This window comes from Phodopus roborovskii, unplaced genomic scaffold (assembly GCF_943737965.1).
Source record: "Phodopus roborovskii unplaced genomic scaffold, PHOROB, whole genome shotgun sequence".
NCBI lineage: Eukaryota > Metazoa > Chordata > Mammalia > Rodentia > Cricetidae > Phodopus > Phodopus roborovskii.
Window position 1 is genome coordinate 11732888 of NW_026126407.1, and position 24524 is coordinate 11757411.

Here is a 24524-nt window from a genome sequence, read left to right on the forward strand (position 1 = left end):
AAGCGCCGAGAGCGCGGCCGGGACGGTTGGAGAAGAAGGTGGCTCCCGGAAGTGGGGAGAGAAACTGCTGTAACCTCTGCCGTTCAGGATCCCGGTTACTTATTTATTCGTTACCCCTTTCCTTCTTCCTCCCTCCCAAAACCTCCTCCTTTCCTCCCTTCTTTTGTTTCTTTCGTGGGAGCCGACAAATCTCCGGAAAGGGAGAAAAGGCTTTCCTCCTGCCCTTTTCGTTTCCCCGCCTCCTCCCCTCCCCTCCCCCACCTTTCCCTCCTCCGGCCTTTCCCTCCCTGCTCCGGGAGATCTTTCCCGGCGGCCGACCGGACGGGGTCTGAGCACTTGGGCGGCGGTGGCGCAGGCTTTTTGTAGCGAGATTTGCGCCTGCGCAGCGCGCCTGCCTCGCCATGCACGGGGGTGGCCCCCCCTCCGGGGACAGCGCATGCCCGCTGCGCACCATCAAGCGAGTGCAGTTCGGAGTCCTGAGTCCGGATGAGTTGGTAAGCTGCTCTGCCCTTCTCTTTCCGATGCCTCCGGGTCTTCCTCTAGGAAAATGGGGCAATGACGCTGATGTGTTGCATGGTCCAGCCATCAGTTTTCCAAAATTAAATTATACCAGGATTTTTAAAAGTTTAATGATGTGTCTAAGATGACAGAGAAGATAATGCTTCCGTTCTTTAGAATTGCCGCGCGGTTCAACGAAACAAGAGTCCGGGATCGGGTAGTTGGAAGTTTGGATAGGAAGTGAATTCTCCAGTTGTTTTTCTTCCTCCTTCCACAAATATTGAGCACTCTAGTATGTGACAGCCCCCAGGCACTAGGAACACACAGCTGAACAGTATAACAAGGACCCTACCTTCTAGAACATTTTCTGTGAGAAAACGGTAGAGAAAACAAAAGAAGAATAAAAAGAATGAACAAAAATAAAGTGCCCAGAATAAAGTGGAACAAGGAAATTGTAAAAAGTCACTGAAATTGAAGGGTGTCAGGGTTTGGGAATACTCTCAGAAGATGACATAACCCAAGTAGTGAAGACTATCAGTCATCTAAGCCATAGATTCTGGGAAAAGGGTTTATTTTTAGGTAGAGAAAACAAGTAAACTCTCATGTATCCTAGACCGAAAAGCCCGTTTTGGGGCAGGGGTTAGTGGATGAGGAGAGTGATATAAAGTATGCTGAAGAATTATGCTAAAGAGTCAGAATTTGTATTTCAGTAGCAAACCATTGAATGATTAGAACAGAATGGTAATGGTTTTTACATACATGTACATACATGGTTATGTAAATAACTGATGTGAAGGGGGTGAAGAGAGACAACAGTGACCATAGAATCTTAGGGGATAGCTTGTGGAGCTCTTAACTGCTGAGCCATTTCTCCAGCCCCAGTTAGGTTTATTAATACATAAAGACCACACAAAAACAATTGGGAACAGACATGGTAGTGTGTGCCTTTAATTCCAACACTCTAGAGACATAAGAGGGTGGATCTCTGAGTTAAAGCAAGAGTGTGACCCTGTTTCAAAAAAATAAAAGGATTCTGCATTATTAAAAGTGGTAAGAGTTGTGTGACCAGGCAGTTGGCAAAAGTAGGACAAGTGTTCATTCAGTAAATCACTTGGTTTACTAAGGGTTGGAGATTACCTCAGGGGTCACTAAGGTTCAAAATAAGGGGTGGGGCGAGCTTCCTAATAATGCATTAAAAGATTTTTCTAATCTGATAGCAAAAATAGTGAGGAAATGGACATACTTACGCCTTTTTCAAGACAGTGCTTCTCTGTATTGCTTTGGAGCCTGTTCTGGAACTTGCTCTGTAGACTAGGCTGGCCTCAAAACTCAGAGATCTGCTTGCCTCTGCCTCCCAAGTGCTGGAATTAAAGGCAGGAACCACACCCAGCTAATCTTTTTTTTTTTTTTTTTTTTTTTTTGAAACAGCTTAATGTACCCATAGCTAGCCTTGAACTTGCTGTGCTGCTGAAGATGACTTTGAAAATGTTCTTGTCTTTCTGCCTCTATCTTCCTAGACATGCACCATCCCACCTAGTTTAAGGGGTGCTCACGAGTACACAAGAGCAAGCACTCCCCCAACTGATCTCCAACCCTATTGCTGCCTACTATCATTCTCTTTCTTACACTCTCCACATAGTCCATCTGCTAATCTGTTCTGCCTTCAAAATATAAGCCGGAATCCAGGCTTTACTCTTACCTTTATTGTGGTACCTACCCACTGACCACTGATCTGTAGTAGCCCTACCTCAGTCTTCTGTAGTTGCAGAACAAGTTGGAGAGGTCTTTTTATCATGTCCCTTCTCTTCATGGAATCCTTTCAGGAGGATCCAGAATCTTATCCTGACCTTTATTTAGATCCTGCCCCTGCTTGCTGCCTCTCCATCTTATTACCATTCTCCTGGTAAATTAGAGACAATTTAAAAATTATTTTTAGATTTATTTATTTGTTTAATGTGTAGAAATGTTGTGCCAGCATTCATGTATGTACACCATACACCATACCTGCTGCCTGGGAGAGTCAGAAGAGGGCATTGAATCCCCTGGAACTGGAGCTACCATATGGGTGCTGGGAATCAAACCTGGGTCTTCTGTAAGAGCAACAAGTACTCTTAACCCCTCTGCCATCTCTCTAGTCCCCTTTGCCACTCTGACCTGCTTATCTTTTAACACTACAAATTTATTATTGCTTCAGTGGCTGTTTGATCATTGTCTCTGCTGCTTGGAATAACATTGTCCAGACCTCTTATATGCCTGTTCTTCATGGCAGTGTGTTCTGTGTTTAGATGTCTACCCTGACCATTTAAATAGCATCCTTCATTCTGTAAGCCTTACTCTCTATTTTACTTTATTGCCTGTCAGTCTTGGAGGCTTTTTTTTTTTTTTTTTTTTTTTTTACTTGTTCACTATAGGATGCTACTCAGCATTTCTAGTAGTCCCTGGTGGTACAGACTAGCATTAATTAAAAATTATTTGGGCAAATAAGTGAGTAGTTATACAGATACACATTTGAGAGTATTATTTTTACATTTGAAAATGACAGTTGTCAGCCACCTAAATATTTACTAATAGGAACACTTTTTTAAATAACTTAGTTCCTGTTTTTATAATAGAACAACCCTATGCTAATGGGTAAATCCAGTGTTCCCAAACTGCTGTCATATTTGAAGCACCGAAGCAGAGTCGCAGGGGCATAGGGAATTGTTCTGCTCTCTGGAGAGAAGCATAGGTGCTCTGAACTACTGAGTGCACGTGGATCCGTTTCAACATTAGATGGCGCTGGATCCCTTTGAATGACATCTTTGTGAAGCTGAATTTCTTTTGTTTGGTTTGGCTCGTTTGTTTGTTTGTAATTTTATTTAATTGTGTATATGTTAGCATAGGAATATGCATACTAGAGCAGGTGCTCACAGAGATTGATCCCCCAAGAGCTTTATTCAAGTCTTTTGCGCCCCCCCCCAATAGTGTGTGTGTGTGTGTGTGTGTGTGTGTGTGCGCGCGCGCAAATGTGTATGCCATGTTTATTTTATGTGTGGTTCCTGAAGAGGTCAGAAATGGTGTTGGATGCTCTGGAGTTGGTGTTATAGATGGTTGTGAGTCAGCAGGTACAAGTGCTGGGAATCCAACTCCAGTCATCTACAAGAGCAATATGAGGGGTTTGTTTTGTTTTTTTGAGGCAGTGTTTCTTAGTATAGCCCTGACTGTCCTGGAACTTGGTTTGTACACCAGGGTGGCCTTGAATTCAGAGATCCATCTGCCTCCTTAGCAGTTGCTAAGGACTAGCAGATTTGAAACAAGAAATGAGGGTGGTGTTAGGTTATCTGATCCCAAGGATTGAGAAGTTGTACAGTAGAGTTATAATGTATCAGAAATTTTGGTTATGTAGGAAAAAATAAAACTATTCTTCCTTATTTTATTAAACAAGGTCTCCATGTAGGCCCAAACTGGCCTTGAATTCTTTTGTTGTTGTTTTGTTTTTTTTCTTTTTTTTTGTTTCTCCAGACAGGGTTTCTCTGTATTGCTTTTGGAGCCTGTCCTGGAACTCGATCTGTAGACCAAACTGGACTCAAACTAACAGAAATCCACTTGCCTCTGCCTCCCAAGTGCTGGGATTAAAGGCATGCGCCACCAACATCCAGCTCTGGCCTTGAATTCTTATCCTTCTGAGATTACAGGCACATGAACTAAAATATTGTCCAGTTTATGCTTTATGTATTTTTTTTCAAATGGTTACTAGTTGCTAAGACATAAATATTTAAGTTTGGTTTCCTTGCTTAATGGGTGGGGTCTATTTTGGAGGTGTTATGAGCAGATACAGTGAAGAAATTTTTACTTAATGGTATGTAGAATTAGGCTCCCCTTTTTTGAGATTTGGTTTCACTACATAGTCATGACTGATCTGGAACTCATTACTCTGGCTTGCCTCAAACTTGGGCTCTTTCGTCCTCCTGGTCACTAGGATAACAAGTCATGAGCCATTATGCCTGGCCTTTACCTCTTTTTAAAAGATAAACCACTTAGGGCTGGGGCCATGGCTTGGGTTTCTGTCCCTAGTAGCCATGTAATCCCAACAGTAAGGAAGTAGACAGAAGGATCTCTGGGGCTTGCTTGGTAGTAAATCAAGCCACATTAGTGAGCTCCAAATTCAGTGAGAGAGTCTGGTTTTTGTTTTTCCCTGAGATAGACTTTCTCTGTGTAGTTTTGGAGCATGTCTTGGAACTCACTCTTCTGCCTCCCAAATGCTGGGATTAAAGGCGTGTGCCATCACCATCCAACTGAGAGAGCCTGTTTTTAAAGGAATTACATGGCTTTATTTTGGGTAGGTGGGTAAATAAGGGGTCCCTGTGTGATGTTCTTCAGTCTTGAGGTAGAAATTGAGTTAAGAGGGCTCTTTGAATTGGCAGAATGTCTGCTGCTAGGACTAAAGAGATAGTGGTTAAGAGCATGTACTGCTCTTGGAAAGGGCCTGAGTTACTACCCATGTCAGTAACTCAAACTATCTGTAACTCTAGCTCCAAGGGGATTCTGACCTCTGAGTGCACCTACACTCACAGACAGACACACATACTCGTACCATAAAATTAAAAAGAATGTATGCTACCATGGGGCTAAAGAGATGGCTCGGTAGTTAAGAGCGTAGGCTTCTAGACCTTGTTTTAATTCCCAGCATCTACATGATAGCTTATAACGCCTTAATTCCAGTTCCAGGGAGTCCAGTGTCCTCTTCTGGCCTCCTCTGGCACCAGGTACACATGCAGTATGCGTGCACACATGCTAGTAGGGCCGGGCGTTGGTGGTGCATGCCTTTGATCCCAGCACTTGTGAGGCAGAGGAGGCGGATTTCTGTGAGTTCAAGTCCAGCCTGGTCTACAGAGCTAGTTCCAGGACAGGCTCCAAAATAATACAGAGAAACCCTGTCTTGAAAAACAAACAAACTAAAAGCATACATGCTAGTAGAACACTCAAGCACCTAAAATTACATCTAAAAAAAGTCTGCCAGACATAGTGGCAGTGCTTGTAAGTTCAAGGCTATCCTGGTCTATACTGCTAATCACTGGCCATTTAGGGCTACACAGTGAGGCATGAGTATATGAAGCATGATCTGTGCCCCCAAGGATTATAGCAAAGTGGGCATAACTGTTATGTAAACAAATAGTTCTTTCTGGTACCTTCTTTAGTTCCATATTTTAGACAGTGTAGTTTAGTATTAACAAACAGGTGTTGAGAGCTTGCCATTTATCTGGCAAGCACATGAACCTTCAACTTGTTTGAGGCCATAGACTACCTAGGGAGCCCAAGGCCAGCCTATGCTATACTAATTCTTGTCTTACAAATGAATGAATGATGTGGGTGTGGTGGTGGTGCATGCATTTAATCAATCCCAGCACTCGGGAGGCAGAGGCTGATAGATCCCTAACTTCAGAGGGAGCCAGGGCTATTTGTTGATGTCCTTTCTCAAAAAAAAAAAAAAAAGTGACTGTCATTGATTTGCTACTGTAAGGGAGAGTGAGATGAGCCCATGTTTAGGACTAGAGAATGCTGGGTTCCCCTTCTGCTGACTGCTTGAGACTGAAGGCAGTATCAAGTTAACACTCAATGAAGCTTTTATTAAATCATTAGAGCTTTTATACCTCTATAAGATGGTGGACTAAAGCTTCACTGATTTGAAAGTCCGGTTTTCATTGTGTGAGAGGATATTCAAGATTGCCTTGACCACCATAGCTACTTCCAGACCAAGAATATAACTTTGTGACAGAGAGCATGCTTAGCATGCTTGAGGTCCTGGGTTTGACCCCAGCACCACAACATTCACATGGAAGGAAAAAGACTGTAACTTGAGCTCCCTGGCTCTCTTCACTGCATTGGCCCCATTGAGTCCTGGCTCCACCTTCCCTGGGACTTAAGCCATTCATTTCTACTCTGTTGACCTGTACAATATCTGGTTGTCCTTGGCTTACAATCAGATTTCCACCTGGATATGGGAGTGTTAACGCAATTTAGGCCCTTGGGAAGGAGGAGTAAGTGACAAACATAGGGGTTAAGTGACAGAGTTGGCAGGTATGTCTTGACAGCACACCTGGGCTCTCAGGAACATTGCAGGTGCACAGAGGTTTTGCCAGGATTTCAGATAATCATTGGCCTGATTTCAGCTTGGGAGAAGAAAAAGACAATACTTTTGGTTTTGACCCCCATCAACCTCTTGAAGCAGCTTATATCTCTTTTTGTATTAACTCCTGTGAATGTCAAAAAGTAGTGACAGAATAACCCAGAGAGATATCTGTGGTTCTAGGGCTAGCTAGAACCAGGTGAATTGGGCATGGTGGTGCGCATGTAGTCTTAGCTTTTGGAAGCAAGGCAAGAGAATATTGAATTTGAAGCTAGCTTGAGCTCCATAGCAAGACTGTCCCAAAAGGAAACAATAGAGGTAGGCAGGCATAAAGCCAAGGCTCATACTTTGTTAGGAACACATGGCAACTCTGCACCTCTCATGTACACATAATGGCTGGAACATGCTTTTGGAATGTGGTACTCAGGTTTAGTATTGTAGAGTTTTAATTGTGCTGACATTCCCATTTCATACTGGGTTAAAGAAGTGGTGTGGGATTTTGTAAGCAGAACTCTGTAGCTCTGCAAACTAGTATCCCTGCTTAGTTGGTGCTGGCTTTTCTTTTCTGCAGAAGCGGATGTCTGTGACAGAGGGGGGCATCAAATACCCAGAGACAACTGAGGGAGGTCGCCCCAAGCTTGGGGGACTAATGGATCCAAGACAGGGGGTTATTGAGCGGACTGGCCGTTGCCAAACATGTGCGGGTAAGTGCTGGGGAATCCCTGATGGGACCGTTTTAGGTTCTTAAAGCCAGGAGTGGATGGCTACCTAAACCTAGTCTCTTGAGGTCAGTGGGAACTTTGAGTAAAGTGTCAGGTATGTGTTTCCACAGGTAACATGACTGAGTGTCCTGGCCACTTTGGCCACATCGAACTGGCCAAGCCTGTGTTTCATGTGGGTTTCCTGGTAAAGACAATGAAAGTTTTGCGATGTGTCTGCTTCTTCTGCTCCAAATTGCTTGTGGATTCTGTGAGTGGGGCACTGGTTCCTACTGGTATGGGAGGGCAGTTGCTAGCTGGGGCAGAGGGACAGCTCCAATTGACCTTGCTCTGTTTATTCTCTCAGAATAACCCGAAGATTAAGGACATCCTGGCCAAATCTAAGGGTCAGCCCAAGAAACGGCTTACACATGTCTATGACCTTTGCAAGGGCAAAAACATCTGCGAAGGTGGAGAGGAGATGGATAACAAGTTTGGTGTGGAGCAGCCTGAAGGTGATGAGGATCTGACCAAAGAAAAGGTGACAGGACCTGTCTTAGACTGTGGGAAAGTGACTAGAACATCCAGAACTGTGGATTGTACTGGTCTGGTGTGGCAGGAATGGCCAGTGCTAGGTTCTAAAGGTGATTCTCTCTCTGGAAGGGTCATGGTGGCTGTGGGCGGTACCAGCCCCGCATTCGGCGCTCTGGCCTGGAGCTGTACGCTGAGTGGAAACATGTTAACGAAGATTCTCAGGAGAAGAAGATCTTGCTGAGTCCAGAACGAGTCCATGAAATCTTCAAACGTATCTCAGATGAAGAATGTTTTGTTCTGGGCATGGAGCCTCGCTACGCTAGGCCTGAGTGGATGATTGTCACAGTGTTGCCTGTGCCTCCTCTCTCTGTGCGACCTGCTGTGGTGATGCAGGGTTCTGCCCGCAACCAGGTCAGTTGCTCTTAGCACTGCATTTTGGGTGAATAGGGCTGGGTATTTGGCAAAGGAGCATGTGGTCCAAGGATGGTTTCAAATACACCTTTGGTGTAGCATGATTAAAAGGCCAGTTTGAAAATATTTTGCCACTGATACCTGAGACCCATACATGGTCTCACAGGGCAGTGTGAAGGAGTTAGACCGTATGCCTGGCACATGTGTGTTCAGCATGAACTTAGTGGTAGCCTGACTATGATGATGCTGATTTCTTGCTTCAGGATGATCTGACTCATAAACTGGCTGACATCGTGAAGATCAACAATCAGCTGCGGCGAAATGAGCAGAATGGAGCAGCTGCCCATGTCATCGCAGAGGATGTGAAACTCCTCCAGTTCCATGTGGCCACCATGGTGGACAATGAGCTTCCCGGCTTACCCCGTGTGCGTCTGCACGCTCCTGCCCCTATGGATTGGAGCCATGGTGGGGGCCAGTGTGAGGCAGCAGTGTGAGCCCAGTGCTGACTACCTGGGTGCCCCTTCCTGTGTTTTCTTACAGGCTATGCAGAAGTCTGGCCGTCCCCTCAAGTCCTTGAAGCAACGATTGAAGGGCAAGGAAGGACGGGTTCGAGGGAATCTAATGGGCAAGCGAGTGGACTTCTCAGCCCGCACTGTCATCACTCCTGACCCTAACCTATCCATTGACCAAGTTGGTGTGCCTCGCTCCATTGCTGCCAATATGACTTTTGCAGAGATTGTCACTCCTTTCAACATTGACAGGTATGCTTTAGTCCATTAACATTGTTCTTGTGGCCAAGGTTTGGGGTAGGACACATGTTCTCAGAAGTGTACCTTCCTCACCTGGAGAGACAGTTTGGAGTGAGGCAGGGAGATGCTGAGGTTTATGTTTGGCATTCACGTGAGGCTTTGGGGTGAAGGTGAGAACTGGAGCTTTTGGGAAATATTTTGCTCATTTCATACTTCTTTCCTTCTTAGACTTCAGGAATTAGTACGCAGGGGAAACAGCCAGTATCCAGGAGCCAAGTACATCATTCGAGACAACGGTGATCGAATTGACTTGCGTTTCCATCCTAAACCGAGTGACCTACACCTGCAGACTGGCTATAAGGCATGTAATAGGCCATGATGCTTTTTAATCACCAGAGCAGGAGGCCTCCCATTGAATGGGGACTGGCCTGGAGTTAATTCAGCTTGCTGAGTGGTTGGTTGTTTTAGGGAAGTGACAGTGGGAGTGCTCTGCGTTGAGACAGGTTTTCACCATATACCCCAGGACAATGTGGAACTCTCAAACCTCGGTTTGTTTGTTTGGGTTTTGTTTGTCTGGGTTTTGTCCAGATACGGTTTCTCTTTGTAGCCCATTCTGTCCTGGAGCTCTTTCTATAGATCAAGCTGGCCTTGGAAACCCCTACTTCTGCCTCCCAAGTGCTGGGATTAAAGGCATGCAATGCGCCACCACCACCTGGCAGTTCTTAGACTTCAGATTCGATTCATGTTCCTTCTGGCTTGGATGCCTTAGTGCTGGTGTGTGCACTATTGACCCGGAGTACCCTTTGTTTTAAAGGGCTCTGCTGGTGCAGTTGTGCTGCCAGAATGAGGTTATGTCAGCCATGTCAGCCTGTATATAGCAGGGGAGAGAGCTCCATGGATGTTGGTGATCACTACATTTTATTATCCCTAATAAGCTGATATTGGGCCAGATCTGTGCAAAAGGGATGTTTGAAACATTTTTCAGTGAAGTAACACCACAGTATCATCTCTTCCAGTCTACAAGAGGCTCTAGGTCCACTGTCATTTCATTATAGTGTGCCTCCTTCACACTTTTCTTCTGTACCTCACCTCTAGGTGGAACGGCACATGTGTGACGGGGACATTGTTATCTTCAATCGTCAGCCAACTTTGCACAAAATGTCCATGATGGGGCATCGGGTCCGCATCCTCCCCTGGTCTACTTTTCGCTTGAATCTTAGGTCAGTTCTTGTACCTGAGGGAATCAGGCTGAGATGGGAACAGTCCAGGCAATTCCATTAGACATACTGAAGACATAACCCCAACTCTGAGTTCTTTTTCTCTTTGGCTACAGTGTGACAACTCCATACAATGCAGACTTTGATGGGGATGAGATGAATTTGCATCTGCCACAGTCTCTGGAGACCCGGGCAGAGATCCAAGAGTTGGCTATGGTGCCTCGAATGATTGTCACCCCTCAGAGCAATCGACCTGTCATGGGTATTGTGCAAGACACACTCACCGCAGTGCGCAAATTCACTAAGAGAGATGTCTTCCTGGAGCGGGTATGTGATCCAAATGGAAACTGGTCTTTGGACAAAAGGGTCTTAGAGTATGAAGGAGCCAGATCAGGAGAGCTACAGTGTTTTTTCTTTTATTTCATGTATTGTATAGAAATTAAAGATGAGGGGAAAGTATGTCCTTGTTAAATTTTTATCATCAGTTTTTTTTCCTGCCTTTACTTATTTCCTAATTATTAAAAGAAAATTAAGTATTATTACTATATTTTTTTCTTTTAAACTAAAAATTTGGAAGACACTTCTAGCATCATTTTGTCTCCCAATATCTGGCTTTTCTTGTTGAGCAGGGCAGCCTCTCAAATATCTCTGAGATATTGAAACTTACAGTCCGACTTTCTGCTTGTGTTTTTTTTTTTTCTTGGTGTTTATTTCACAGGGTGAAGTGATGAACCTCTTAATGTTCCTGTCCACGTGGGATGGCAAGGTCCCACAGCCAGCTATCCTCAAGCCCAGGCCCCTGTGGACAGGCAAGCAGATCTTCTCCCTCATCATACCTGGTCACATCAATTGTATCCGTACCCACAGCACCCATCCTGATGATGAAGACAGTGGCCCTTACAAGCACATCTCACCCGGAGACACCAAAGTAAGGCCTAGCTTCTGGGTGTATAGATAAAAGGTTTGGACTTGAGGGTGCGAACAAAAATTTTGAGTGAGTGCTTGTCCACAGGTGGTGGTTGAAAATGGGGAGCTTATCATGGGCATCCTTTGTAAGAAGTCTTTGGGCACCTCAGCAGGCTCTCTGGTCCATATCTCCTACCTAGAGATGGGTCATGACATCACTCGACTTTTCTACTCCAACATTCAGACTGTCATTAACAACTGGCTCCTCATTGAGGGCAAGTATAGCAAGCACTTCAGATCACATATGAAACTTTTTTCCCCTCACTGTTTGCCTTTTTTTTTTTTTTTTTTTTTTTTTTTTTTTTTGTTTTGGTTTTGGTTTTTGTTTTTTTGTTTCCACTCTCCTCCCAGGTTGCCTAAAGTTTCAAAAATGATTGATTGTTGCTAATGCTTTTCTTTCTTTCTAGGTCATACCATTGGCATTGGGGACTCCATTGCTGATTCCAAGACTTACCAGGACATCCAGAACACTATTAAGAAGGCTAAACAAGATGTAATAGAGGTGAGAAGGAAGGCTGGGCAGAGAAGAGCTTCTTAGGGACTTTGACCTTAGCCTCCACAAGAGCAAAAAGGATATAAGAGTTTAGAGAGAAGGGGAATAGACATTCATGTGTCAATGAAAACTGTCTCCAGGTCATTGAAAAGGCTCATAACAATGAGCTGGAACCCACCCCAGGAAACACATTACGTCAGACATTTGAGAATCAAGTGAACCGCATTCTCAATGATGCTCGAGACAAAACTGGCTCCTCTGCACAAAAGTCCCTGTCTGAATACAACAACTTCAAGTCCATGGTGGTGTCTGGAGCTAAAGGTTCCAAGATCAACATCTCCCAGGTAAGAACTTTATTTTTTCCAGAGTGTGAGGGAGGAGAGCTGTGTGTGTGTTTTGGGCTGGGGAAAGATGGGAAAAATAGCAGAGTTTCCCCACTAACACCACAATGTAGAGCCTTAAAACAAGGTCCACTCACATGTGAAAGCATTTCCTTTCTTTCTTTCTTTCTTCCTTCCTTTCTTTCTTTCTTTCTTTTTAATTAAGTCTTGCTGTGCAGCCCATATTGAGTTTGAATTTAGTAACTTCCTGACTCTTCTTATAAGTGCTAGGATTATAGGCATACACCTCTATCCCAGACATATATTACTATTTTAAGGCAAGGAGAAGTTATATGCAACCTGTTTTTTCTATTTCCCAGGTCATTGCTGTTGTTGGGCAACAAAACGTAGAGGGCAAACGGATCCCATTTGGATTTAAGCATCGAACACTTCCTCACTTTATCAAGGATGACTATGGTCCTGAGAGTCGAGGCTTTGTAGAGAACTCATACTTAGCTGGTCTCACACCCACTGAGTTCTTCTTCCATGCCATGGGAGGACGAGAGGGCCTCATCGACACAGCTGTTAAAACTGCTGAAACAGGTGAGGCCTCTGGAGCATGTGGAGATGGGAGGGGATTCTCAGGCTGCAGGTCTCTGTTTCCCAAGGTGAATTTTGGCCCCTATACCTTTGAGCTTTGTCACTCTCTTGCCTCAGGTCTTTCTCTTCTTGACTTCCTTTCACAGGGTATATTCAACGAAGGCTGATAAAATCCATGGAGTCAGTAATGGTGAAATATGATGCAACTGTGCGGAACTCCATCAACCAGGTGGTACAGCTGCGCTATGGAGAGGACGGCCTAGCAGGGGAGAGCGTTGAGTTCCAGAATCTGGCTACGCTTAAACCTTCTAATAAAGCTTTTGAGAAGAAGTAAGAGGGCGAGCAAGGAGATGGTTTTCACCCCTGGGCCCCAATGCCTGAGTTAAAGTACTTCCCTAACACATCTTGCAGTGGTCATTACTTTTAGTACCAAAATCTCTCCATTTTGAAATAGTTGCTGCATAGGAGAAGAGTAGATTCAGAGACAGATTTGAGCTCTGCCCCTATTTTGTCCCTAGTGATAGTACAAAGCAGGTCAAAGGAACAGTACAAGCTTAGGTCCCATTAGCTGGCCTGGGGCGCCTGGGCCTTTTGCAAGATCCTTGCTTCCAAAGCCCTGTTCCTGCTGGTCTGTGCACATTGAAAACCTCATACCAAGACAAGCTGTAGTGGTACATAATCTCAACACTCAGGAGACAAGGTGGATCTCTTATGAATTCGAAGCCAGCCAGGTCCACAAAGTGAGCTCCAGGACAGGCTCCAAAGCTACACAGAGAAACACTGTCTCAGAACTAAACAAAAGGATTAAAAAAGAAAACTTCATACTATACCTCATTGGGTAAGAACACAGCCAGGATGTCCTCTAATTTCATCCACTTGTCACCTCTAGGTTCCGCTTTGATTATACCAATGAGAGAGCCTTGCGGCGCACTCTACAGGAGGATCTGGTAAAGGATGTGCTGAGCAATGCACACATACAGAATGAGCTGGAACGGGAATTTGAACGGATGCGAGAGGATCGGGAAGTGCTCAGGGTCATCTTCCCAACTGGTGACAGCAAGGTACATGAAGATGTAGTGCTAGACTAGAGAGGTCCTACTGTTGGACAAGGACAGTTGTCCTGATTGACAGTCCTCCCTTCAATCCCTCCTCCCTCAGGTGGTCCTCCCCTGTAACCTTCTTCGTATGATTTGGAATGCTCAGAAAATCTTCCACATCAACCCTCGCCTCCCCTCTGACCTGCACCCCATCAAAGTGGTAGAGGGTAAGTAGTGCCTGCTTTGATATTTGCAGGCTCGTGTGGAGGTTAGGGTCTGAAGTGGCCCGATTTCATTATCTTTTTGCCTCCTTGGGCCCCAGGAGTCAAGGAATTGAGCAAGAAGTTGGTAATTGTGAATGGGGATGACCCACTAAGTCGGCAAGCCCAGGAGAACGCCACATTGCTCTTCAATATCCACCTAAGATCCACACTCTGCTCTCGGCGCATGGCTGAGGAGTTTCGGCTAAGTGGAGAGGCCTTTGACTGGCTGCTTGGGGAGATAGAGTCCAAGTTCAACCAAGCCATTGTGAGTGTCAATGCTTTACTTTAGCCTTGATTTTTATTCTTTTGCTCATCAGCTTCTCTGGTTTCTAGCAATAGCCCATTTTTCTCTGCACGTTGCTTGATAGCTTTGCAAGGCCACTGTGCATAGCTATGACAATTCTATCTCAGCAACATCAAAAATGAGGGCTTGCCAGTCCCTTGTGAAATAAACTGAGGTTTGTATGAAGTGATCATCAAGCAGTGCTTATTCAGGAAATAAGTGTCATGACTAGAAATTGGAACAGTCTTTTATTTTCCTAAAATTCCTACTATATGAGAAGCCTAATTCAGGTAAACTAGGAAATAACAGAAGTTAGTGGAAAAGATAGGCACTAGAAGAGGTTTTCATGGATTTGAAGATTTTACATAGTAATGGAAGGATGGAAAAGCATTGTAATTGAAGAGAGATGCTCACCAGTAGAGAGCACTTGCTGCTTTTGAGGGGACCCAGGTTCAATCCCCAATATGTGGGATGATGGCTTACATCTGTTTGCAACTCTGATTCTAGCAGAGCCAGTGTTCTTCTGTCTTTCATAGGCACTGGGAAAAAAAGTGGTGCACAGACATACATGTAAACAAAGTCCCCATACACTTTGAAAATAGTAGCTGGGTGTGTGGCACACGCCTTTAGTCCCAGCACTTTGGAGGCAGAGACAGACAGATTTCTTGCATTTGAGGCCAGCCAGGGCTACACAGAGAAACCCTGTCATAACAATAATGGTTATGATAATAATGGGAGCTGGAGAGATGGCTAAGTGGTTTAGATCACTTGTTATTCTTGCATAGGATGGGGTTCAATTTCCAGACTTACACTTGGTAACACAAAACAATCTGAAACTCCAGTTCCAGTCATCCATTGCCTTTTCCAACACCACTATGGGTACCAGCCACACATATGGTACACACAAATACAAGCAGGCCAAGACTTATACATACTAAATAAATTTTTTATTTTTTATTTACTTATTTGTTTTTCGAGAGAGGGTTTCTTTGTATTGCTTTGGAACCTGTCCTGGAATTAACTTTGTAGACCAGGCTGGCCTCGAACTCACAGAAATCCACCTGCCTCTGTCTCCTGAGTGCTGGGACTAAAGGAGTGTGCCACTAACACCTGGCTTTAAATCTTTAAATATTTTTAATTGATAAAAGTTAAAAGAAAAACATAATATTTGACATACTTCTGAGCCTCAAATAAATCTAGTATTACACATTAATTAAAAGTGCATTAGAAGGCCTGGAAATATGGCACAGTGACTAAGAGCATTGGCTATTCTTCTATGGAACCTGGGTTCAATTCCCAGCACCCACATGGCAGCACACAGTTAGTTACCTGTAACTCCACCTGCAGGGGATCTGAGATTCTCACATAGACATACATGCAGACAAAATACCAATGCAAAAGTGCATTAGAGCCTGGTAGTAATGGCAGGCAGCTCTGGGTTTGAGACCAGCCAGGTTTACATTAGCAAGTTCCAGGACAGCCAGGGCTACACAGAGAAACTCTGTCTCAAAACACCAAAAAGAAAAAACTTACATGGGAAGACAATTCCCATGTTTGGATCTATAGACTTAGCACAGTCCTTACCAAAATTCCAGCCACATTTTAAGGCATAAATTTGCAAGCTGATCCTAATGAAATCCATATGGAAATACAAGTGACTTCGAATAAACAGAATAACCTTTGAAATCAAACAAAGTTAGTATGATAGCTCAATAGGTAAGGTGCTTGCCATGAAGCTTAAGATCCTATGTTCTGACTACCTGCTACAAGCCCTCATGATATAGGGACAGCATACACTTTTATAAGTTGTCCTCTGACCTGCACATACACATATAAAGGCCTCATGGAGGTTGTAGATATGGGCTGGAGAGGACTTGGTGGTTTAGAACACTGGCTACTTTTTCAAAGGACCGAGTTCAATTCCTAGCACCGACGTGGTGGTTTATAATCATAACTTCAGTCACAGGATCTAACATCCTCTTCTGGCCTCTGTGGACACCAGCAAATACATACTGCACAGATATACATGCAGCCAAAACACCCATACACATCAAACAAAAATTTCTTTAGGGAGAGGAAAATGCATTTGGCATGTTAATAGTATCTTTTCTGCATATGCAACATATCCTAAAGTGATGTGAGTTGATAGGTTATAAACTGAAGCCCTGTTAAAAGAAATAATTGAGTAAGACTAAGTTTTGTGTCCTTTCCTTGCTATATTCATCTTTATGATTAACAAGTAAGCTCACTCTGTCTGTATCCCACTGCTTGCAAGATAGGCTTTGTCTGATGCCAGCTTTTCTATAGGCTCATCCTGGAGAAATGGTGGGAGCTCTGGCTGCACAGTCTCTTGGAGAACCTGCCACTCAGATGACTCTGAACACTTTCCACTATGCTGGTGTGTCTGCCAAGAATGTGACACTGGGTGTACCTCGACTTAAGGAGCTCATCAATATTTCCAAGAAACCAAAGACCCCTTCACTTACTGTCTTCCTATTAGGCCAGTCTGCTCGAGATGCTGAGCGGGCTAAGGTAGGAAACAGGATAACGGACTGCCTCAAAAGAAGAGGTTATATCAAAAGTACTTGGGTTTGAGGATTTCACTAGGCCTTTTGAGGTACCCGAGGGTCGTGTCATGAGTCACTGTCTCTTCCCAGGATATTCTATGCCGCTTGGAACATACAACTTTGAGGAAGGTGACTGCCAACACAGCCATCTATTATGACCCCAACCCCCAGAGCACAGTGGTGGCAGAGGATCAGGAGTGGGTGAATGTGTACTATGAAATGCCTGACTTTGATGTGGCCCGAATATCCCCCTGGCTGCTTCGTGTAGAGCTGGACCGGAAGCACATGACTGACCGGAAGCTCACCATGGAGCAGATTGCTGAAAAGATCAATGCAGGTAAGGCTGGGCGAGCAGCCCACATGCATGTCCCACTTGGTTTCTACTTTGATGGTCAGTCACTTCACTTGATTCCTAAGAGTCACCTACCCAACTATAAACAACTCTACTTTCCAACTGGGCTTTTGGGGGATTCTTAAATCCAGCCGGCCCTCTATTTCTTTCCCTTCCCAATGTTTTAGGTTTGGTTTGGGTATACATGCATTTGTGAGGATCACACTTGGACATCTGGAGGGCAAAGGTTGACATTGGGTGTGTCTGTCTTTATTACTCTAATTAATTCATATGTACATATACATACATATGTGGAACGCACTACTTGACTGGGCTGGATGACCAATGAGTCTCTATGATCTATACACACACTGCACTTGACCTTACATGGGTACTGGGGCTCCAAACTCAGGTCCTAACACTTGACAAGCAAGTGCTTTTACCCCTAGGCCATCTCCCCAACTCCCATTTCATCTTTCTATTTCTATAGAAGTATTTATAGTATAGAAGTATTTATGAGAAGGGGATATCCACGAGGAGGAATAAACCAAGAGTAACCTTTGAGAGAAAAATTGCACATGAAATGAAACTAGGAAACAGTCTGTTAAATATAGTTTTTCTCATGGTGCATTACTATTCCGACCAGGTTTTGGGGATGATTTGAATTGCATCTTCAATGATGATAACGCAGAGAAATTGGTCCTTCGTATCCGAATTATGAACAGCGATGAAAACAAGATGCAAGAGGTAAATGGGGACCCAAGCAGGGGAAAAGGCATATCCTAGAAAATCATTAAATTTTATTTAGTGACCTAAAATATTAACATGTGAGCAGCATTGAAAGCTCAATCACATCCATCTAATACAGGTATAGGAAACAGTTGGTTAAATAATGATTTTTAAAACTTTCAACAGCAACCGAATCTTTAAAATAAAACCATACAGCTTCCAGATAGACAACAGAATGCATTGGTAAAGGGATGCTTATAACTCTGCCACTTACTTGGCTCTCTTCCTATAGGTGCTATAGCTTTCTTTCCTAAAGCAGTAGAGACTTTAGCCTTGGGGACAGATTGGATAGTAGGAATTACTGTATTCTTGGGAAAATGTTGTACAGTAGACATAAAGATCAATGATTGACTAGTGACTTTGTCCTGGGCATGCCTCTTGAGAGTTTGTGCTGATCTGGTATTAGCTACATGGATCATATATTCCTTGAACCTTGTTTTTGTTCTTTTGAGTCAAGCTCTGACTGTTTAGCCTATTAGCCCAGGTAAATCATGGCGCTCCCTCCTTGAGCTCCTAAGTTGATATTATGATTACAAGTATGTGCTATCTGCAGTTTGGATAGTTATGATATTTAGAAGGTGAGAAAAAACTGAAAGCATTATTTTGGAGAGTTGCAGCTGAGTAGATAAAGAAGGAAAAGTCCAAATTGTAAGTTAAAAAAAAAAAAAAAAAAAGGTCTCTGAAGCAATGAAAAAGCGAACATCAAAATAGTTACAATTAGAATAATCAAGTTCTATTAGAACAGCAAGATTTTTAGGTTCTGTCTTGTTTGGCCATACCTAGGAGATGAGGTAGTTAGATCTCTTGAGTTCCAGGTCAACAAGGATTGCATAGTGACACCCTCTTACCACAAAAAGGTAGCAGAGCTGAAGCAATAACCCAAAGGTTAGGAGCACTAGCTGACCCAGGTTTAATCCCCAGCACCCACATGGTGATTCCCAACCAACTGTGGCTCCTATCCTAGGGGCTCTGCTGCATACTATGCACAGACAGACATGCATGCAAGCAAAACACCAATATGTACAAAATGATAAAGAGTTCAAAAAGAACCTGCAGTGAATCATACCTGTATTCCTAGATCAGGATGTCACAAGTTTGAGCCCTATGTGGACTGCATAGCAAGACTCTGGCTCAAAAATAGCGGTAGTGTTGGCTAATGACTTTAATCCTTGCTGAAAGGCAGAGGCAGGTGGATCTATTATAGTGAGTTCTAAGACAGCCAGAGCAACACAGAAACCCTGTCTTGAAAAAACCTAATCTCAGCATTTGGGAGACAGAGGCAAGTGATGTGTGTGAGTTTAAGGTCAGCCTGGTACATAGAGTGAGTTCTAGGACAGCCAAGGATGCATAGTAAGATTCCACCTCCAAAAAAAAAAAAAAAAAAAAAGGAGGAAATGGTATTCTTTGCTAACTCTAAGGTTAAAAGAAAACCTGTAAAGGAATTGCTTTTTTCTAGGCCTTCTTATTTTTGAGACAAAGCCTCATTGTACCTCTGGCTATCCTAGACTGGCAATGTACACCAGACTGACCTTGAACTCACAGAGCTCAACCTGCCTCTGCCTCTCAAGTACTGAGATTAAAGGTGTACACCACCACATCCAACCTTGTTTATTTTTGTTTTTTTAAGATAGGGTCTCTCTACATGTAGCCCTGGCATTCCTGGAGCTCATTATATATAGACCAGGTTAGCTTAAATATGTCTCCTGAGTGCTGAGATAAAAGTATCACCATCACATCCAGCTAAGTTCATCTAAAATTTTAGTTTATGGTGTTTCCATGTATGTCTATGTACCACAAGTATGCTTTGTGCCCTTGGAGGTCTGAAGAGGCTGTTGGGTCACTTGGCACTACAGTTATAAGTGATTATGAGCCACCGTGTGGGTGCTGGGAACCAAACCCAAATTCTCTGAGAGGGCAACAAATGCTCTTAAACACTGAGCTATCTCTCCAGTCACTCCAGGCAGGGTTCCTTAATGTTAAGTCATATCTCTGCTCTTAAACTTTATCTTCTGCCATCATCTGCTAGTTACTGGGATTATAGGTGTGCTTTGCCACGCCAGGCTAAATGACTAACTACTGATGACTTAGAATAATTATGAAAGTAACACCATACCTTGATAGATTATACAATATGTCCGTTAAAGCAGGCCATTGGTAGCATACACCTTTAGCCCCGGCAGGCGGATCTCTGTGAGTTTGAGGCCAGCCTGGTCTACAGAGCGAGTTCCAGGATAGATTACAAAGCAATACAGACAAGCCCTGTCTCCAAAAACCTATAAAACAAACAAACAAACAAACAATATGTCCCTTAAATGAGGTAATTTGGGGGCTAGAGAGATGGCTCAGTGATTAAGAGCATTGGCTGCTCTTACAGAAGACCAGGGTTCAGTTCCCACCATATAGATGGTGGATCTGGTACCCTCTCCTGGCTTCCATGGGCACTGTGTGCACATAATACATAAACATACATACAGGTAAAATACCCATACACATAAAGACAAATAAATTAAAATCATTTGTCAAGCCGGTTGGTGGTGGCACATACCTTTACTCCCAGCACTCAGAAGGCAGAGGCAGGCAAATACTGTTACTCTTTCAAAGGATCCAGTGTACATTCCCAGAACCCCCATGGTGTAGTTCACAATCATCAGTGACTTCCGTTCCAGGATATCTGGTGCCTGTATATTGTACATAAGACATACAGACAAACAAGGCACTCTAAACATAAGGTAAACATAAATTTTCTTGAAAGTTATTTTAAAAAGCTAAGACTCTTAGTGGAGACAAGGAAGTAATTCTTGGAAGGTTGTGGTTTGGGGGAGGGAGCAGGAAAGAGACCAAAGGTCTCTTATCAAGGGATACTGACCTCACTCTTGTTGCAGGAGGAAGAGGTGGTGGATAAAATGGATGATGATGTTTTCCTGCGGTGTATTGAGTCCAACATGCTGACAGATATGACCCTGCAGGGTATCGAGCAGATTAGCAAGGTCAGCATTCAACCCTGACACTCCCCACCCCCACTCTGCACTCTACCCTCATGGCCAACTGCCCCCTACTTGTACTCCACCTGCCCTAACTGGTGCTCCCCTTATCTCTCCAGGTATACATGCACTTACCTCAGACTGACAACAAAAAGAAGATCATCATCACAGAGGACGGGGAGTTCAAAGCCCTGCAAGAATGGATCTTGGAGACTGATGGTGTGAGCTTGATGCGAGTGCTTAGCGAGAAAGATGTGGACCCTGTGCGCACCACGTCTAACGATATTGTGGAGATCTTTACGGTGAGCCCACACAGCACAGCGCCTGGAAGTCTCTTAGGCGCTCCCCACTCATGATTTCCATGCCTAGGTTCCTGTCTGAACCCACTTTGAGTTTGTGATGGGCTGACCCCTGTTATCTTGACAGTCTGGGGAGTGACAGGATCAGGGAAATGAACAGAGCTATTTTGATATTGACTCTATCCTTCAACTCTATGGCAGGTGCTGGGCATTGAGGCTGTGCGGAAGGCCCTGGAGCGGGAACTGTACCATGTCATTTCCTTTGATGGTTCCTATGTCAATTATCGGCATTTGGCTCTCTTGTGTGACACCATGACCTGTCGCGGCCACTTGATGGCCATCACTCGTCACGGAGTCAACCGCCAGGACACTGGACCACTCATGAAATGCTCCTTTGAGGAAACGGTAATGGCAACTTTATCAAGGAGGTGAACACACGCACATAAACAACCTTACCATGGACTGGGACACAGATACACACATTTTCAGAGGCAGGACTTCACTGTGTAACCCTTCCTGGCCTTAAACTCTTAGGAATCCTCCTACCTCACCCTTCTGAGGGCTTAGATGACAAAACAAGCATAAGTCACCATGCCTACCTGCTAATGACAGTTTCATTTTATTAATTATATGTCTGTGAGGCAGGGTCTTACTATGTGACCCTAACTGGAACTTACTGTATGGACCAGGCTGGCTTTAAACTCAGAAAGATCCTCCTGCCTCTGCTTCCCTCCCAAGTGCTAGGATTAAGATTAAGTATGTGAGCCTCCATGCCCAGCTTAGTGAAGGCAATTTCTGAGTAGGTTGAGAGAGGGGAGCTTGTGTGGAGGGGAGTGGGTGCAGTGGTCGTTAGCACTGCCCTTCCTTCACTGTGGTGGTGATTGAGCCGCTATAGGTACCGTCTGTAGAGGAGCTCATGTGTCTCTTCTGGTGTCCAGGTGGACGTGCTTATGGAAGCAGCTGCCCATGGGGAGAGTGACCCCATGAAGGGAGTCTCTGAGAATATCATGCTGGGACAGCTTGCCCCAGCTGGCACTGGCTGTTTTGACCTCCTGCTTGATGCTGAGAAGTGCAAATACGGCATGGAGATTCCCACCAATATCCCTGGCCTGGGGGCTGCTGGACGTGAGTCTGGGGGCTTCAGCTGTGTAGAACTAATAAGTGCCTGGGTCTATGGAGGATGGGTGAAGATAGGCATGTGAAGGAGGAGTTTATTAGTCCCTGAGTGCTCTTCCTCATGAATTACTCTGGGCTTCTTTGCAGCTACTGGAATGTTCTTTGGCTCTGCACCCAGTCCAATGGGAGGAATATCTCCTGCAATGACACCCTGGAACCAGGGTGCAACCCCAGCCTATGGTGCCTGGTCCCCAAGTGTTGGTGAGTAGCCTAGTCCAGGAAGACAAGCATTGGACTTCAAGGCTGTGGGGGCTGGGAAAGGTATGTTGTTGAGCTACAACTGATCCCACCTGTTCTTCCCAGGGAGTGGGATGACCCCCGGAGCAGCCGGCTTCTCGCCCAGTGCTGCATCTGATGCCAGTGGCTTTAGCCCAGGTTATTCTCCTGCATGGTCTCCCACACCAGGCTCTCCAGGTTCCCCTGGACCCTCAAGCCCATACATCCCCTCACCAGGTGAGTTGCTATGCTCATTTCCTCTTCACTCTGTCCTTCTATGCCAGGCTCTCCATTATTTACCTTCCTTTTTGTCTTTTCCCCCTACAGGTGGTGCTATGTCTCCCAGCTACTCACCAACATCACCTGCATATGAGCCACGCTCCCCTGGGGGTTATACACCCCAGAGCCCTTCATACTCTCCTACTTCACCTTCCTACTCCCCAACCTCACCATCTTATTCCCCAACAAGTCCCAACTATAGCCCTACATCTCCTAGCTACTCTCCAACCTCTCCTAGCTACTCTCCAACCTCTCCTAGCTACTCGCCAACCTCTCCATCTTACTCGCCAACCTCTCCCAGCTATTCCCCAACATCTCCTAGCTACTCACCGACATCGCCTAGTTACTCACCAACTTCACCAAGCTATTCCCCAACATCTCCTAGCTACTCACCGACATCACCTAGCTACTCACCAACTTCACCAAGCTATTCTCCCACCTCCCCCAGTTACTCACCGACATCTCCAAGCTATTCTCCTACATCTCCGAGCTACTCGCCAACTTCTCCAAGTTACTCACCCACCAGCCCTAACTATTCTCCAACTAGTCCTAATTATACCCCAACATCACCCAGCTACAGCCCAACATCACCTAGCTACTCACCTACTAGCCCGAACTACACACCCACCAGCCCTAACTACAGCCCAACCTCTCCAAGCTATTCCCCAACTTCACCCAGTTATTCACCCACCTCACCAAGCTACTCCCCATCCAGCCCACGGTACACACCACAGTCTCCCACCTATACACCAAGCTCTCCCAGCTACAGCCCCAGCTCACCAAGCTATAGCCCCACTTCACCCAAGTACACCCCAACTAGTCCTTCCTACAGTCCCAGCTCACCAGAGTACACCCCAACCTCTCCCAAATACTCACCTACAAGCCCCAAATATTCACCAACTTCTCCCAAATATTCTCCTACCAGCCCCACTTACTCACCTACCACCCCAAAATACTCGCCAACCTCTCCTACGTACTCACCAACCTCTCCAGTCTACACCCCAACCTCCCCCAAGTACTCGCCTACCAGCCCCACCTACTCACCCACTTCCCCCAAGTACTCCCCCACCAGCCCCACCTACTCACCCACCTCCCCCAAGGGGTCCACTTACTCTCCCACTTCCCCTGGCTACTCGCCTACTAGCCCCACCTACAGCCTCACCAGCCCAGCCATCAGCCCTGATGACAGTGACGAGGAAAACTGAGGGTGAGCAGGCCGCAGCCGCAGGTTAGGTCAGACAGCCCCAGTGACTGCGTCACTCCCCTGGCCTGGGACCCTTGTACATAACTCCTGTGACAGAACCCTCTGGAAGATCTGGACCCCGTTTTTGATGGGGCTTTTCGTCTTGTCCTGCACTCATGCTCTGTCTTGGGACTCACTGGCAGCTGCGGGGTTGTGTTGCCCCTGCTGCATGCCTGACTCCACAGTGAAGGTCTTTGCTTGCCTGTGACTTGATTGGGATTAAAGACATTTTAACTTCTGAAGGCTAGTTCCTGCTTTGGGTCATACATGACCTGGAAGAACAAAGCTTAAGCTGCCTTTTGTCTGTTATTTTTTTGAAATTTAAATAAAGTTTACTAATTTTGATCAAAAGTCTATACCTGTACTCCTTATTGGGGGCCCAGAGAGGCAAGAATTTCTAAGACCCTCCAGCCTGTTTGGAAAAGCAAGAAAAGGCTGATGCAGAAGAAGCAAAAATGATGTAAATCC

At 45.0% G+C, this 24524-nt stretch overlaps 1 protein-coding gene across 1 annotated transcript; it reads left to right on the top strand.

The window, feature by feature from the left end:
• Positions 1–24407, top strand: Polr2a (RNA polymerase II subunit A). Its single transcript, XM_051180242.1, has 29 exons — positions 1–494; positions 7176–7308; positions 7437–7573; positions 7670–7843; positions 7966–8247; positions 8511–8672; positions 8788–9008; positions 9225–9357; positions 10092–10216; positions 10330–10540; positions 10932–11141; positions 11226–11394; positions 11587–11681; positions 11813–12016; positions 12373–12595; positions 12739–12922; positions 13482–13653; positions 13751–13856; positions 13952–14157; positions 16483–16707; positions 16833–17079; positions 17720–17820; positions 20745–20849; positions 20963–21145; positions 21344–21547; positions 22081–22267; positions 22406–22519; positions 22622–22771; positions 22862–24407. The coding sequence occupies exons 1-29, from the start codon at positions 402–404 to the stop codon at positions 24016–24018; spliced, it is 5913 nt and encodes a 1970-aa protein (XP_051036199.1). The 5' UTR covers positions 1–401; the 3' UTR covers positions 24019–24407.
• Positions 24408–24524: the final 117 nt, after the last annotated feature.